Here is a 16,674-nt window from a genome sequence, read left to right as displayed (position 1 = left end):
TTACACATGCACTAGAGATGCGCGGATAGGCAATTATTTCATCCGCAACCGCATCACAAAAGTCGTCATCCACCCGCCATCCACCCGAACCAACGTTTTTTCAAAACCACACCCGCCCGCCATCCGCCCGTTGTTGTAGGTCAATATCTAATATGGATGAGGGGGGTCTGGCCTTAGGAGTTTCACTTCTACCTCGCGCTGCTGTCATGCAGAGCGCGCCTCTCTCTCTCACTCTCTCTCGCTCTCTCTCTCTCTCTCTCTCTCTATAACGGGAACAGAGCGCTATGCGGAGATGAACGGGACGAGCCAAAAGCCGAAAATCTATTCCTGACGTCCGCGGTCGATATTAAGTCGATAGGTTTCATTCATCCACGTTTTGACAGACAACACAAACAGCCAGTGAGTTGCGCCGGAACGACAGCCATGTGGCTCAGCAGCCAGGTGACGCACACAGCACAACAACACAGCGCAGCCACATGTGCAGGCTGCAGATCAGGATTGCGTTCCTCACAAAATGAATAAGGTGTTGCCATCTCTCATGCACAGACACCAGTGCAGTGCCTGATGAAAATTTGACTGTTTCAAAGAGTGCTGCTCGTTTTTCGTATGTGGGTAACAATATTTAACTATATGTAGGCTATATATTTTTCCTGATTGGTTCAACCGCCACCCACCCGAATCTAATTAAAATCTATTTTTTCGTCATGTCACCCGCCCGACCCGCGGTTTATCCGCGGACTCCGCGGTTGTGTCCGCAAACCGCGCATCTCTAACATGCACCCAACCCCACTATAAGGGCTGGGAGAAGTTTCAGAGTCCTCTGTGGCTTCTCTAAGTTACAGGGGGTCTCGGCGTAGCAGTGCATGTCAATATAACAGTTGCAAATGGATGCCAACTGTCTTCGTAACAAAAAGACACACCAAAAAACATCCAAATACCTCCATGCTGCTCGTATGTAATGTCCGTCTTGTATTGAAGCCCCGAAATGCGAAATTGTTCTGAAAAAAATTAAATAAGTCTATATGTCAAGCTTGTTTTGTAGCGGAAGCTCCTCTTCCCGGTTCGTCAAATTTGGACGAACCGGGAAGAGGAGCTTCCGCTACAAAACAAGCTTGAGTGTGAAATTTCAATTTTGGGTGAACTATCCCTTTAACATGGTTTACAGTCCTCACTGTGTGAAGAGTGAAATGACAAAAACAAAGCAAAGTTCCCTGCGGGGAGAGGGGCTTTCAGCAGGACGCAGCTTCCTGTTCATTGTCCTGGCTCTGTTTCCCCAAATATAAACATAAACATAGATGTAAAAGAATTAGATTGAGTTTCATCAGTGTGATATAAGGTCATGTTTATCTAATTTAGTTTTTTTTGCCACAGCCCCTCCTGACACATACAGGGAACAGCCTGTGAGTGGGTGTTGGTGTTTACAGTAAATCTATATGAGGTGTAACTACTGACTTTATACTGTCAGAGAAGAAATAATTGTGTCAGAACATCCTGAGGTGAATGGTTCTCATGTCTGAGACTGAGGTTACACCACCTGTTTGTTCACTAGGAGGCCATGACAGCAGGATGCAGGTCAGAGCCTGATAACCTGAGAAAACAAATGAGTGGTCAGCGTGGAGAAACTTTGGAGTGCCGCAGCAGAACAAACCAGAGGAGGATGGTCAGTCATGTTACTGTAAACCTCAGCAGCAGTTGAATATTCAGTTTTAATGGAAATACATCAGAGTAACAGTTCATTCTCCTGCTGAGAACTGGACTGGAAGGAAGCCCGTGCTGATGTTACACCATCACGTTCTTCACCCTCATCAGCTTTTCCTCCACTGTGGAGTTCAGTCAGAGAGGAGGAAGACGGAGCAGCAGCGGCGGCGTGTTCAGCAGCTTCCCACGGCTGTTTGACATGGTCTGTCCTGGACACTGACTGACATTGACATTAAAGAGAAGAAAAAGAAGAGGTAGCAGCAGCAGAAGAAGAAGAAGTAGAAGAAGAAGAAGAAGTGTTCCTCCTCAGTGTTGTCGGTCTCCCTGTGTCTCCTGCTGTGTCTTGCTCCATGTCTGGACTCTGAAGGTAAGATCTGAACTCTCTGTCTCTGTATAGTTACTGTATGTAGCCGGGTGGGAAAATGTAGTGCAGCTGCTTACTAACGCCACCAGAGGGCGCTTTCTCAGAACTGGTTGGAGAGCAGTTTCAAAAAGATACCGGAAGTCGCCATCTTGCCCACAGCGGTGCGACCACACCACGGTTTTCAGAGGTTTAAGAGGGTAAATATAATATAAATGTGTCTGTTTACATGAAGTATCTAATGGATATATGTTTAAGAGTAATGCATGTTTACAGACTGAAATGTTTTATGTTAATGTGGCCGTATGTGTTTGCGGTTGGCAGATAAAAAGACGACGAGAGACCCAACAGTTGTCGTGTAGCAGGCCGTCGTCAGTGCTGTTTGCGCTACGGGAAAAATGCACAAGTTAGTAACGTTATGTATTACAATACTGCACATTCATTGTGAGGTCTTGACCTGTGAATGTAAGAGTTTTTAATGTGAATTTGTGGGCTCTTTGTGTTATAGGGTCAAGCCACTGTAGTTATTTCTTGCACTCTATTGTTGTTTATAAGTGTGACAGTTGAGGTTCCTGTCACTATGCCTCCAATTGATCATGTGCCCTGGCTACTTGGCCAAGGGGATGTCCCTTTGGGTGACTGGCAAGCGCACATGACTCTTACACTAGGGGTGGGTCCATGGATTCCTAATGTGTGGCAGCCTGCGCGGAAAAGAGGGGGAGAGATGTGACATGCCCAATTCCAATCCGACCCCTCACGGACTCACTGACTTAGAGGCGCGTCACAGGAAGTCTGTGAGTGTGTGAGGGCTGTTCCATTGTCAGATCATCAAGTCAGTGAGTCAGTGAATGAGCCCTTAGCCCCCTTACCGTAAGTCAGCACCGATACTGACTTTGGGTAAGCAAATTACCCACAGTTCATAGCGTTGTGAAGTCAAACACATGGGATGCCGTCGGAACGCGAGTGTTAAATTTTTTTTAAATTAAATTAACACACGTAGTCAGAGAGAGCTCCGCCAGTCTTGTTAATAGACAGGAGCAAAAAGAAAAGAAGAAGTTTACTGTCAGTATTACTGTAACTAACGTGTGCAGTTGATGATGATTTGATCAGATCTGATCCAGGAACAGTTTGTTTTGAGTCCGTCCCCCTCACACACCTTGTGCGTGTTGAAAGTACGGTAAAATATCGGTCCGGACCGGAGTCAACAACGTTTTGTTGTCAAGGTAACGTGTCGTGAGAGTGTCAACATGTCAACATCGCTAGCTAACATCGCTTTGAATAAACTTCAAGATAACCATGACAACCGGTCAAACAGTTAAAAAGCACCGTTCATTCTGCAGTCAGAGCGCAACTGCCAGGTTGGTATATCAACGTGGTGATAAATGTGTCGGAGGCTTGAGCACGCTTGGGTTCGAGGTAGTGTGAGTGCGGGCCAGCGGGGGACAGGGGAGGGGGGGCATTCGTGCTTCAGCGCGGTACGGATCAACTGACCCTAGTGTACTCGGCAATCGTACCATGCCTAAGCAGTCCGGATTCTATTGCGAGTGTGAGTGCAAGTGTTCCGTGCTTGAGTACGGTACACTTCCCTGCCCCGGTACGGTTGGAAGAGGTGCGCTTGGGCACGGTACACTTGCTCACGAATGTTCACAAGCACGGTTCCGACACGACGTGTGGAACATATAACCATTACGTGTTTATAAAGGGACTACATCCATCACAACAACAACAATATTAATGTGGTTTTGGAGTCCAGTTCTCCGTCAGAAGAACCATCAACTGACGAGGATACTCCACCAAACGGTAAATAAGTTGTGCTGTCTCTTGTCGTGGAAAATAACCGTTGACAATTCAAAAGTCACAATTTGTGAGGTTAATGATGTCATTTATAGACTATATTTTTATGTAGGTAGATACTGTTTAAAAACGTAGTGATAAGTAAGTCTAATCTGTTTTATTCGTATGTATTGTGTATGTAGTAATTTATGTGTGCTGCAATGTGCTGTATCCATGGTAACGTCCGGTCCTGAGTTAACGTCTGTGAAGCAAAGCTGCAACAATGTGTCAACCGAACAACAAATATAACGTGCAAAAAATGTAACGTGCAAAAAATGCTTGGCCTGCTAAACACAGATTCCCCTCATTTTTTCTGTGTTTTCCACTTAAAATGTTAATTGGATTAATGTAATTAGATTATATGGCCAAAGGCCACTGATAAACTAGATTCTGAGCTGTTGACTCTAAGCTTATATAGGTGTTAACACTGTTTTCCACCTCTTTCTTTGCAAGGCACATCAGAGGAGTCCAGTGGCGACCAGCAGGCAGATACAGTAACACATCTGATGCCACCACCTCTGCCTCTGAAACCTCCATCAGAGCAATTTGAATTTTGGGTGAACTATTCTTTTAACTCAGTCAAAAATATAATAAAACCCAATAATGTAATGACTCCACCAATAATGTAATACCTTATTACATTATTGGGAATTTATTACATTTTAAGGTGGATCTTTTTTTCAATGTAATACTTGACAAACTGACATCAAGTGACATAGTGGTTAGCTGACACACTGTCATACTTATAGTATATTATGAGATTTACCGTGAAAAGGTACCTGGGGTCTCCAGTGTAGGGAGAATACGTCAGTCCAACCACCCATTTCTCTGACTACCCATTAACCCGACTTATTCAAGAGGTTTATGGTTATGGTTAGGGTTACTTAAATTGGAGAAATGGGAGTAATGGATGCAAAAATATATAGATAGATGTATGGTCAGAGAAATGGGAACTTGGAGAAGTAGGAAGTCGGACAGATGCCAGTTGCATGTCCCTGAGTATCTGCACATGTGCATATGGCTGTATGGTACTGCAATTTAACCCACTGGAAATGTATTACATTTTCAGGAGGGTTCCTGAAAATGTAATAAATCCCCAATAATGTAATAAGGTGTTATATTATCGGTGAAAATTACAATATCAGTCAGGACATTTTATTACATTATTGGTGAAGTTATTACATTATTAGGTTTTATTACATTTTCGATCGAGTTAAGTGCAAATTTTATTACATTTTCAGGAAATTATTACATTATAGGGTGCTACATTCATGAAATCCATCAGGGTATGAAAAGCACTAATAGCTGTGTGTTAGTGAATGACCATGTTATCCAGTGTGGTGCAGCAGCAGCAGTTGGCCAGTAGAGGGAGCCAGGTGACACCTGACCTCACATCTTCCACCTTCAGTACTGAGACGGAGTGAACTATATTACATAACATTACATTAACATAACAGCACAGCATATCGCATTATTATTAAGTGGTTGTTTAAACCAATGTCTGCTCAAACAAACTTGTGAAAATAGTTCATTTTCAATCTCTTTCACTCTCTACTGGTATAAGTATTTAACTACGTATCTTTTTTTTTCGTACTGTACCATTGTTGTCCTGTGAGATTTAAGGAAAAACAAAATTCTTGAAAAGTGGCTGAAATCATATTTATTTGGTTTACTGTATGAGAAAACATATCATCCATCTATTGTCTGGGCTCCTTTACTGTGGAACCAGAGAGTCAGACACTCTAACTACATTTAAGTCTAGGCTGCTGGATGGAGCAGGACCATCAGGTGAATCAGGATCATTGGTGGAGGGGCACTGAGTGGAGCAGGACCAGAGAGAACAGCAGAGAAGAATCAAAAAGCCCAATGGCTAAAGCTCTAAAGCGATGGCGTCCACCAGGCGGAGCAGGACCGCCGGGTGGAGCAGGACCTCTGGATGGAGCAGGACCGCCAGGTGGAGCAGGGCCACTGGATGGAGCAGGACCGCCAGGTGGAGCAGGGCCACTGGAAGGAGCAGGGCCGCCGGGTGGAGCAGGACCTCTGGATGGAGCAGGACCGCCAGGTGGAGCAGGGCCACTGGAAGGAGCAGGGCCACCGGATGGAGCAGGACCTATGGATGGAGCAGGACCGCCAGGTGGAGGAGGACCACTGGATGGAGCAGGACCTCTGGATGGAGCAGGGCCACCGGATGGAGCAGGGCCACCGGATGGAGCAGGACCACCAGATGGAGCAGGGCCACTGGAAGGAGCAGGGCCACCGGATGGAGCAGGACCACTGGATGGAGCAGGACCACTGGATGGAGCAGGACCTCCGGATGGAGCAGGTGGAGCAGGGCCACCAGATGGAGCAGGACCACTGGAAGGAGCAGAACAGCCAGGTGGAGCAGGACCGCTGGAAGGAACAGGACCGCCGGGTGGAGCAGGACCTCTGGAAGGAGCAGGACCTCTGGATGGAGCAGGACCACTGGAAGGAGCAGGAACCACCAGGTGGAGCAGGACCTCTGGATGGAGCAGGACCACTGGAAGGAGCAGGAACCACCAGGTGGAGCAGGACCTCTGGAAGGAGCAGGACCACTGGAAGGAGCAGGTCCTCTGGATGGAGCAGGACCACTGGAAGGAGCAGGGCCACTGGAAGGAGCAGGGCCTCTGGATGGAGCAGGACCACTGGAAGGAGCAGGGCCACTGGAAGGAGCAGGACCTCTGGATGGAGCAGGACCACTGGAAGGAGCAGGGCCACTGGAAGGAGCAGGACCTCTGGATGGAGCAGGACCACTGGAAGGAGCAGGGCCACTGGAAGGAGCAGGACCGACAAATGTCTACTTTCTGAGTCTTCACCAATATCTCCAGCTCTTCATCACTTATTGGGCAGAGAGTTAATATTTCCAATGATGACTGACCTCAGAAAGGACCGATAGGACATCTCCACCTCCCAGGATTTAACTTTGCACCAGCAGCAGCATGACAACCACCACAAAAGCACCTCTTCATCTCATCTGGGACAGGATGGCGTCCTCCAGATCTGTCCATTTTCAATGAAAGAAGCTCATCTCTGAAGAATCACTTCTCCCCACAGAAGCATCCATCAGTAGATAACAAAAAACACAACAAAAATAAAGCAAATGTTGAGTAAAAACTCAAAACTCAGAGCTACCAGACTTTGTTGCTCCCAGTTGAAGCGCAGGTCAACAGTCACCACTCAACCACCTGATGTACCATGACATATTTTATATAACATGTAATTGAATTGAATTGAGTTAATTCAATTCAATTCAATTACTCAAAATATCAGCTGAAACAAAAACAGACATTTTCATTAGTTTACATACATTGGTGTGATATCAATACATGCTTACTTTACTTTACTTACAGTCATATGAAACCAACACGTACAAGATACACAAATGAACAATAAAACAAAATGGCAGCTATTTATCACTCACTCAGACTGTGAGAGTTTGTCACCACTGGTGGTGTTCAGGCTGTTTCTAGTCTGTGCTGGTGGTTTTGGTAGCTCTGTAGTTTCTGCTCTGAGGACGTGTGGAGCGGTTCACCACAACCAACACGGAACCAGTCACATTTTCCATCAGATGAACTGTCAAACCCAAAGAACCACACGAGAGAAAACAAGTGAAGATACCAGAGTTTATTGATCAAACCAGACCACTGCTGCAGGAACAAACAGTTAATTATAAAATACAGAAAACGGGAAAGTCCATAAGTTCACATGTAGAAATGAAGGTCTGACAACACAAGAGACACGTTGGACACTGTCCTGAAGGACTTTGACCAACTTATCTACATCATTATGTTCATATGTTTCATATTTAAACTTTGATAACAACAGGATGAACTGTGGGGAGTGGCGGTAGCAACAGGACATCAGTGGTGGGACAGGTGTGAAGGTGTAAAGTTCGTCCTCAGTGAAGAGTAGACGACATCCAGCTCCGGTGAACACTCTGAACACAGACACACAGTTCAGTCAATATGAGTCCTACCTGTCCTCTAACTCTCCTCTACCTGACTTCACCTCTCTCATTCTCTGGATGACGCAGTATGACGTGGTAGTACTAAGGAGCAGCTTTACCTCTGGTCCTGTTTGCTCTAATGACCACTTGTCCATAAGTGACGTTGTCCGTCCTCACTGTTGAGTAAAGTGCAGCTGGTTCCCTCTCTGGAAAACAGAACAGACTTCAGATCAGAGTAGAGTTCTCAACGGGCCTGAAAATTACAACCCGAACCGACCCAACCCGTGGGTTATTAAGCCCAGACCCGACGGAGCCCGACACCAGCATTAATTATCTACCCAAACCCTTTGATCAGCGGGCAGCGGGCGCAATTGATTACATTTCCGCCGTGGGAACAGCGCGCCTTTGTGGAGATTCATCCACCAACCAGTGCGCTTGCCATTGACGCACAGCTGAGCTGCAGCTGTGGAGTCAGCACATGCCTATCGTCGGCATTTTCCGGCAGTAATGTTTCAGTGGTTCTGCCCACAGCAGCACAGGATGCAGAGTGGGATATTTGTCTGAGACTCACACATGAACAAACAACAATTTACACCACAAATGTGTTTTAGGAGAGAGAAAAAAGGAAGCCCAAGGTCCAACCCGACCTGAGTCACTTTAATTTTTTTTCGACCCAAACCCGGCCCGAACCCGCGGGTCCAGTTGGGTTTGTCGGGCTGGCCTGGCCCGTAGACAACTCTAGATCAAAGTAGGAACCACAGCTGGTCCTTTATTTACAGCTGGACTTAGGACCAAGAGGAGGACGGGACATGTGATGCTACTGAGGTCAAGTCAGGACTCTATAAATATTTGTGGGTTTTGTCTAACACCTCTGCTGTGAACATCAAACACACTGTCACACCGTGTGCATGAGCATCATTGGACAGAGCAGAGAAAGGTGAGAAGCTTCAAACCACAGCTCAGTGGAATCAACAGGAGGAAGCTGCTGCTGTGGTTTTACATGCAGAGTTAAAAAAAAAAAAAAAAAAAAAAGATAAAAGCTGTTAGAGATGCAGCTGAACGTCTCTGCTCCATCCACTCTTTAATATTCTGCTACACATTTTCCAAAAAGTAAATTCCCTGATAGATCAGTAGACAACACTCATCACCTTCAGTGGGTGATACCAAAGCAGAATCACTGAACAGACAGTTCGTCAGAATAAACTGGACTTAATGGTGTCAAACCAAACTGGGAGGAGTTGAACTGGTTCTGGTGTTGGACCATGATGGTGAAGAAGAAGAAGAAGAAGAAGAGCAGCTGTACCTCTCGTCTTTGATCTGCCGTCTTTGATGACTATTGGTCCATAGGTGACGTCCTGAGTCCTCACTGCAGAGTAGATGGCAGCTGGATCGCTCTCTGGACGAGACACAACACATCACATGACAATACTAAAGGAAACTTTGTCTCTGGTCCAATCACAGCCCAGAGAGGAGCCACTGATCTCCATATTCTGAGCTGTATCATCCCCATGGTGGATGTCAATGTGAAGTTATCTAGTTTAGTACTGTCTTGTTTTACCTTTATGACAAGTGTCCAACTCTAATGCACACAAAACGGTGTCATCAGCATATTGTGTGACTGTGGTGATGTGAGGGCTCATGTCTTTTGGCAGGACTCAGCTAAAACAGACTGAACCAGTCAGAACGTGGTCTTGTCCACCTTTAGGACAGGTAGGAGGGAGTATTGCTGCTCAGGTACCAACACCACAGACTCCATCAGTCCTACACCAGTGTCATGTTGGGACCACTGCACTGCTTCACCACCTGAGGTGATGTCATTGTCTAAATATTATTTCTGAACTGTGCAAAACATATGAACAACAACATGTGTCCTGTTTTACAATGGGCGAATATTTACAGTACCTGCTGTACTTGCTATTACTGCTTTGTTAATGCAATAATAATGGAAATGTTGATGTCAGATAAACAGTGTTTTGATCACATTTAACACTTCCTATATGTTAAAGTGTGTGTGTGTGTGTGTGTGTGTGTGTGTGTGTGTGTGTGTGCGCGTGCACGTGCATGCTGTACTTTATGATCTAGATTGTCTTTGTCTCTAATAATAGGCTGAGAGTGGAGCGTGTGCAAATTCACACTCAGCCCAGGTATGTTGATCAGAAACAGGAAGTTGGACCACAGAGCTGTTTCACCACAGGGCACAGAGACAGATCAGAGAGCAGCAGCAGCTCTGTCTCCGACCAACACTCAGTTAACCACAGACAGCACCAGGCACATCTCTACCCCACCCCCACAGAGACAGGCTGATCTGTCCTTCACATCTGAGCTGAGGCAGTGATGAACTCTGGGAAATGTGGTCCTTTGTGTTATATATTTAGTTTGATTTTACACAAATGATCTTATTGTGTAAAATGTCCCTGAATGCACCGTGGTCCCCACATCGCTCACTGTCCGACAACGTCCTCATAAACACACACACTGTAGTTTGTTTACCTACACTTATGAGGACCGTCACTGTCTCAGTGTCCAGTCACTGAACAACAACTACAAACAAGTGATGTCAACATCCAAACAACAAATAAATAAAATCATTACCTCTGCTCCGTCTGATTGGCTGCTGTTGGTTATGTAATATGTTGATGTCACTGTATGTGATGTCATCTGTGATGTCATTTCCTCCAACTTCTTTATCATCAGCTGGAAAGAACCAAAATGAACAACAACATCATTTACAATATGAAACTGATAATTAACAGGTAGATTACCATGATATGGAATCATAATCATGATTGTCAAGATTGTAAATAGCACACTGATAAGAACATTTTCACATAGTTTTAAATAAGGACTACAAAACTAAATCTGTGTCTCACCTATAGGTTTCCTCTGGACACATTGTCTCACCAGCAGAACCAGTAGGACCAGTAGAATAACTACAACACAGACCAATGCAACAGGCAACAGCACAGAGAGAAGAGGAGGAGGAGAGGTGGTGGAGGAACCAGGAGGGGAGGATGTGGAGGTTGTAGGTCCTGGTGTGGTGGTTGGACCCTCTGAAATAGAAAAGACAGTTAAATTACAAAAAAAAGCTGATTTCTGATTTTGCTTTCCCCCAACTCTCTGAATCAAACACCTGACCTGTGACCTCCTGACCTGTGACAGTGATCCAGCTGGGTGGAGACCCTCCATGGCCTGTGATGTCACAGCTGTAGAGGCCTTCATCAGACTTGGTAACATGGTGGATGGTCATGTGACGTGTAGGCTCAGTCCTGATGAGGGAGCCATCTTTATAGAAAGCAGCTGGGGGGTTGGAGGGAGGGGTCTCCTTTGATTGACAGCTCAGAGTGACATCATGTCCCTCCATCACAGGGAGGACAGGACTCTGCAGGATCACTGGTCCACCTCAACACAGAGACAAAGTACAGCAGTTGATCCATTTCCACACAGCTTCATCAACACTGACTCCACAGTCTGATCTTACCAGTCACAGTGATGTTGATGCTGCTGCTGCTTGTTGCTCCCTCTCTCAGCTCACACCAGTAAACTCCACTGTCTGATGGGTCTACGTAGCTGATCTCACAGGAGGAACCAGTTGATCTTCCCCAGTCGACTCCACACTGAGTCCTCTGTCCTCTGGTTGTGTTCCTCATCACCTTCCATCCAGCAGAGCTGTCGTCCTCCTCACAGCTCAGAGACACTGAGTGTCCAATGAACAGCTGAGAGCTGCTGGGACTCACAGTCAGACGAGCTGAGAGAGGATTCATTTCAGTCAAACATATAAATCTATATGCATAAATTATCACATTCAGACGGAGAAAAGAGGCGTTCACTGACCTGTGTGTGTTTTGCAGCAGAGCAGAGACATCAGACCTGCAGAGACATGACATCAGCTTTAACAGGTCGACCTCCACAACACTTTAATACAAACATGAATAAACACCAGTTCCTGTTCCTCTGACTCCAGATCAGATGTGAGTGAGGGTCTGAAGCCGTGCAGAGACACGAGGTTCATCAGCTCTGCTCCACAGTCTGCTCTCTAACCGACAGCACGAGTCCTCATCACTTCATTCTCCTCAGGTAAAGATCACTAACTTTTCTTCTGTTGTTAAACGTTACAGTGAAGACACCGAAGATTGGTTGATTGTATGGGGCACCACTCTGTATTTTTTTTTTTCCTTCCTTTTCTGTATTGTGTACACATATACATACATAATATATGTATCTCAATTTCATAAAATGGTGTGTACATAATACATTTATGTATACAAACTTTGTGCAATATTGGACACACATCTGCATGTGCAATCGTGTGCTATGGGATAGTGCAATTTAAGTCGATCCTGCACTTTATTGGGGCATCGTGCAATCAAATTAAATTCAATCTTGCACTTATGCACTCATCACTTTAGCCCATAGCACTTTAACTAGCACTATAGCACTTTATAACTTCTCAGTAATCTTCTGGTCCCCTTACCCACTCTTTTAACCGTCTTTGGTCAGTTAACTGGTGGTTTATGTATGTCGTTCATATATGTTTCGTGTAAGATGTCAAGGTGTTTTGTTGTCCTAGTCCTGCCTCTTGTACTTTTTATCGTCATTGTTTTTTATGTCTAACATCAACCTGCCAATGGGAATAGGGATGGAAATTAGCCACTTGACTACAATCCCACATATTTGATGGACAATGTCCATTGTCCATCAATATGTACTGTTCCCATTAAAAAAAAAAAAAAAAATCTGAAATCTGAAGAGACTTTTATCTGTCTCTTCAGCTTTAAAACGCTCATTTATATTTTCTATCTTTCCCTGTGTATTTTAGTCCATTTTCTGATCAATAACTAATATTGATAAGTGTGTCAGTGTGTACTTACAGAGCAGCCTCAGCAGAGATGTGTCGTCCATTGTTCCTCCTGTTAAATGAGCTCCTCACTCTGCGTGGTCACAGTAGTCTGTCTACGCTTCCTTCCTCTCTCTAGCTTTTGATGATGGTGTTGGCAGCACTGCTATTTACAGATGTCCCTGAACGCCTCACATGTAGACTCAGAGACAGTGATGCTGAACTTTACAGTAGTTCCCTGAATGTGTCCTGTCAGACAGAGTGGATGTAGCTACAGCTGCAGTCAGGCTCTGGAGGGTTAACATGGTTTACAGTCATCACTGTGTAAAGAGTGAAATGACAAAAGCAAGGTCTCTGAGGGGAGAGCAGCTCAGCAGGACACAGCCTCCTTCCTGTTCACTGTCCTGGCTCTGTTGTCAGGGAAACAGGATTACAGTGTCCCATAATATAAACATAAACATAGATGTAAAATAATTCAATTGAGTTTCTTGATGAAATGCATCAGAGTAGGACAAGTATTGTCAGTTGTGTGTTAGTGAATGACCATGTTATCTAGTGTGGTGCAGCAGCAGCAACTGGCCAGTAGAGGGAGACACATGACACCTGACCTCACATCCTCCAGAGAGGTTTCAACTACGTTACAGTAGCCACACAACCACTTCTATAGCCTAATAATGTGACTGAGCAGCCTACTCGTACCCATTGTACTGTTACACAATGATACAATGTTACCTGAACATCCAACGTTCACTCACACAGACTTATAAAATAGTTCACTTTTAATATTTTTCACTTTCTACTGGTGTAAATATTTAACTACATGTCTTTCTTTGTTCTGTCCCAGTATTGTACTGTACCGCTGCAAAAAGAAACGTCTTGAAAAGCTCCTACAAATCATGTTAACTTGGACTACTGTATGATAAATCATATCATCCATCCTCTACTCTTATACAGCAGGTATCTGACAGGATTTGAATTTGAATTTGAATTTGAATTTATTGGTTTAAATATACAGAGACAATGCACATTAATAAACATTTATGTAAACATGCCGGTTTAGCCAAGTTGGCTAATTTTCAACCGTAGTCTCTGGGGTAGGTGACTTGAGCACTACAATAATTAAAATGCATTAAAAAAGAAACAAACACAAAACAGTACTATGCCTACTTATAAAGTACAGTATACAATACAATATATTACAGTGCATACAATAAAATACCTCCATTACAGTTTCAGCTGAATGGATGAATGGATGAAGGCAGCTCACCAGTCATCACTCCACCACCTGATGATACATTTACTAAACATGTCAATAAAGATCAGCTGAAACAAAAACACACATTTTCATTATTGAATCCATCAGTGTGATATCAGTTCATATTTACTTTTTGTTTTTTGCAACAGCCCCCTCTGGACACATAGCTACAGGGTTCAGCCTGTGAGGATTCATGGGTGTTGGTGTTTGGTGTAACAGTTTACATAGGTGAATGGTTCTCTGAGATGGAGGTTACACCAGCTGCTTGTTCATTCATTCACACCAAGAGGCCGTGACAGCAGGATGCAGGTTGAAGCCTGATCACCAGAGTAAACAAAGTGGTCAGTGTGGAGACGTGTTGAAGATGTTAAAGTGCAGCAGCATTAACAAACCAGAGGAGGATGCTCAGTCACCTCACCTCAGCAGCAGCTGAATATTCAGTTTTCATGTAAATACCTCAGTGTGATGGTTCAGTCTCCTGCTGCTGGGAACCGGACTGGCAGGTTTTGTTGATGTTGTGACGTGGTGACGCCATCATGTTCTTTGCCCTCTTCGCTTTTCCTCCACGGTGGAGTCCAGTCAGAATAGTACACTACGTATTTTGGGAAACATCCCACAGGTAATTGGCTCTATGCACAGCTCCACTTCCTGATGCCAGCTCCTTTATTTCCTGTCTTACATTATTGGACCTGATTAATCCAGGTGTGTCTGACCTCACAACAATGGTTAAGATCAGGAAGTAGTCGAGCTGTGCATAAAGCCCATTGTAGAGGCTGCAACCAACATGAGGCAGTACAGCAAGTTCTGGTGGAGTGTAAGGAGTATGAGAGGGAGAGGAGAGAGTTAAAAGCAGCTGGGAGAAAATTGGTTCTACATTAGGAAACCTGTTGCAAGGGTCAGGAAATATTAGTAGCCTAAACATAAGGAAATACTTGAGGAAAACAGGGCTAATGGAGAGGATTTAATTTCTTTGTTTTTTTGGTATTGAGGGGGGGGACTCCAGTCCGGTAGGTACGAATTCGTCTGCATTCTGGTTCCTGTCTAGCGGCTCCAGGGTGAAACTGCCTTCAGCCGTCGACTTCCAGGCTGCGCAGCCTGGGAGGCAGCACTATGGGCTGCACAAGCGCCACCCTCAACCGCAAGCGGCAGAGCGGAGTGATTCAACCGAGCGGCAACCTAAACAAACCGCTTAGCAACACTGCAAACTGCTTTAGCTAGATATTTAAAGGACAATTCCAGGCAAATTCAACTCAGGGGTGTATTTTCCTATCATTTTAGGTCTAACAGAATGAATCTGAAGATTTCCAGTTTAATATCTCCTGTTTTGCAGTAGTTGTGTCTGTCCCCGCATCGCCACGGCAGCAATGAATGGGAGTGGATGTAAGTTCTGCTGTTTAGGCTGTTTCCATCCCTCAAAGCCACAGACAGCGTCAGATGGAGACTCAAACATGCAGCCAGAAGTTTATTTACTTCAAGCAAGCCGACATGTTTGTAAAACTAGATCTAATTCAAAGTCTCCCGGAGTCTCGCGCGAGACCCAGTTGCCGTGCGCGGTGTGTTCAGGTGCAGTTGGAGCTACCGTTTGTGTCAGAAACACAGGAATATCAACTCTGGACTTGCTTCAAGTGTACATTTTTTTCCACAGACAGCGTCAGGTGGCTACTCAAACATGCACCGAGAAGTTTTTTTTACTTGAAGCAAGTCCAGAGTTGATATTCCTGTGTTTATGACACAAACGGGAGCTCCCACTGCACCTGAATACACCGCGCACGGCAACTGGGTCTCGCGCGAGACTCTGGGAGACTTTGAATTAGATCTAGTTTTACAAACATGTCGGCTTGTTGAAGTAAATAAACTTCTGGCTGCATGTTTGAGTCGCCATCTGACGCTGTCTGTGGCTTTGAGGGATGGAAACAGCCTAAACAGCAGAACTTCAATCCACTCCCATTCATTGCTGCCGTGGCGATGTGGGGACAGACACAACTACCGCAAAACAGGAGAAATTAAATTGAAAATCTTCAGATTCCTTCTTTTAGACCTAAAATGATAGGAAAATACACCCCTGAGTTGAATTCGCCTGGAATTGTCCTTTAAGCTGTTTGAATCGACAAATACAAACAAGAGCTAGATTTACAGAGTATTTTTGTAGGCTAAATAAACTGGTTAGTTGAGCTGCTCGAATTTTTTACTAACGTGAGCTTAGCTAACTTTGTTTGTTTGTTGATACAAAAGGCATCAGCATGAAAGGCTGATAGCAGAGATTCCTTGTAGGCTGGCCATATGGTATGATAATTTATCATTATTCAGTCATCTGCCTTCAAGGCTGATTGTAGAAACCAGTGCCTTGCAGGCTGATTATTAGGCTAATGACGCTTTCATATTGCATATTTTCATTAGCCTATTCAGTCAGCAGCCTTCAAGGCTGATTGTAGAAACTACATAGTGCCTTGCAGGCTGATTATTAGGCTAATGCAGATTTCACATTTCATTATTGCCTTTGCTGCCTTCAAGGCTGATTGTAGAAACTAGTGCCTTGCAGGCTGATAATATATGCAATATGAAAGCTTCATTAGCCTAATAATCAGCCTGCAAGGCACAAGCTTCTATAATCAGCCTTGAAGGCAGATGACTGAATAATGATAAATTATCATTCGTTGATAATTCGTAGGCCAGCCTACAACGAATCTCTGCTATCAGCCTTTCATGCTGATGCCTTTTGTATCAACAAA

At 44.7% G+C, this 16,674-nt stretch overlaps 2 protein-coding genes across 2 annotated transcripts in view; one reads left to right on the top strand and one right to left on the bottom strand.

Annotated features, from left to right (window-relative positions):
• Positions 1 to 16,674, bottom strand: part of LOC311001380 (uncharacterized protein) — a 199,170-nt gene that overhangs the window by 19,055 nt on the left and 163,441 nt on the right. Inside the window, exon 4 of the mRNA XM_083992463.1 lies at positions 11,007 to 11,601. Within this exon, the coding sequence (XP_083848589.1) occupies positions 11,306 to 11,601 (296 nt within the window). The 3' untranslated portion in view covers positions 11,007 to 11,305. The remainder of the gene's footprint in view (positions 1 to 11,006; positions 11,602 to 16,674) is intronic.
• Positions 1 to 16,674, top strand: part of LOC311001346 (coxsackievirus and adenovirus receptor homolog) — a 173,587-nt gene that overhangs the window by 48,687 nt on the left and 108,226 nt on the right. The gene's annotated exons all lie outside the window — the stretch shown is intronic.

This window comes from Trachurus trachurus (genome assembly GCF_905171665.1).
Source record: "Trachurus trachurus genome assembly, chromosome: 18".
In the NCBI taxonomy this organism is placed as follows: Eukaryota; Metazoa; Chordata; class Actinopteri; order Carangiformes; family Carangidae; genus Trachurus; species Trachurus trachurus.
The sequence above is the reverse complement of the archived record's forward strand: the minus strand, read 5'-3'. Positions and strand labels throughout refer to the sequence as shown.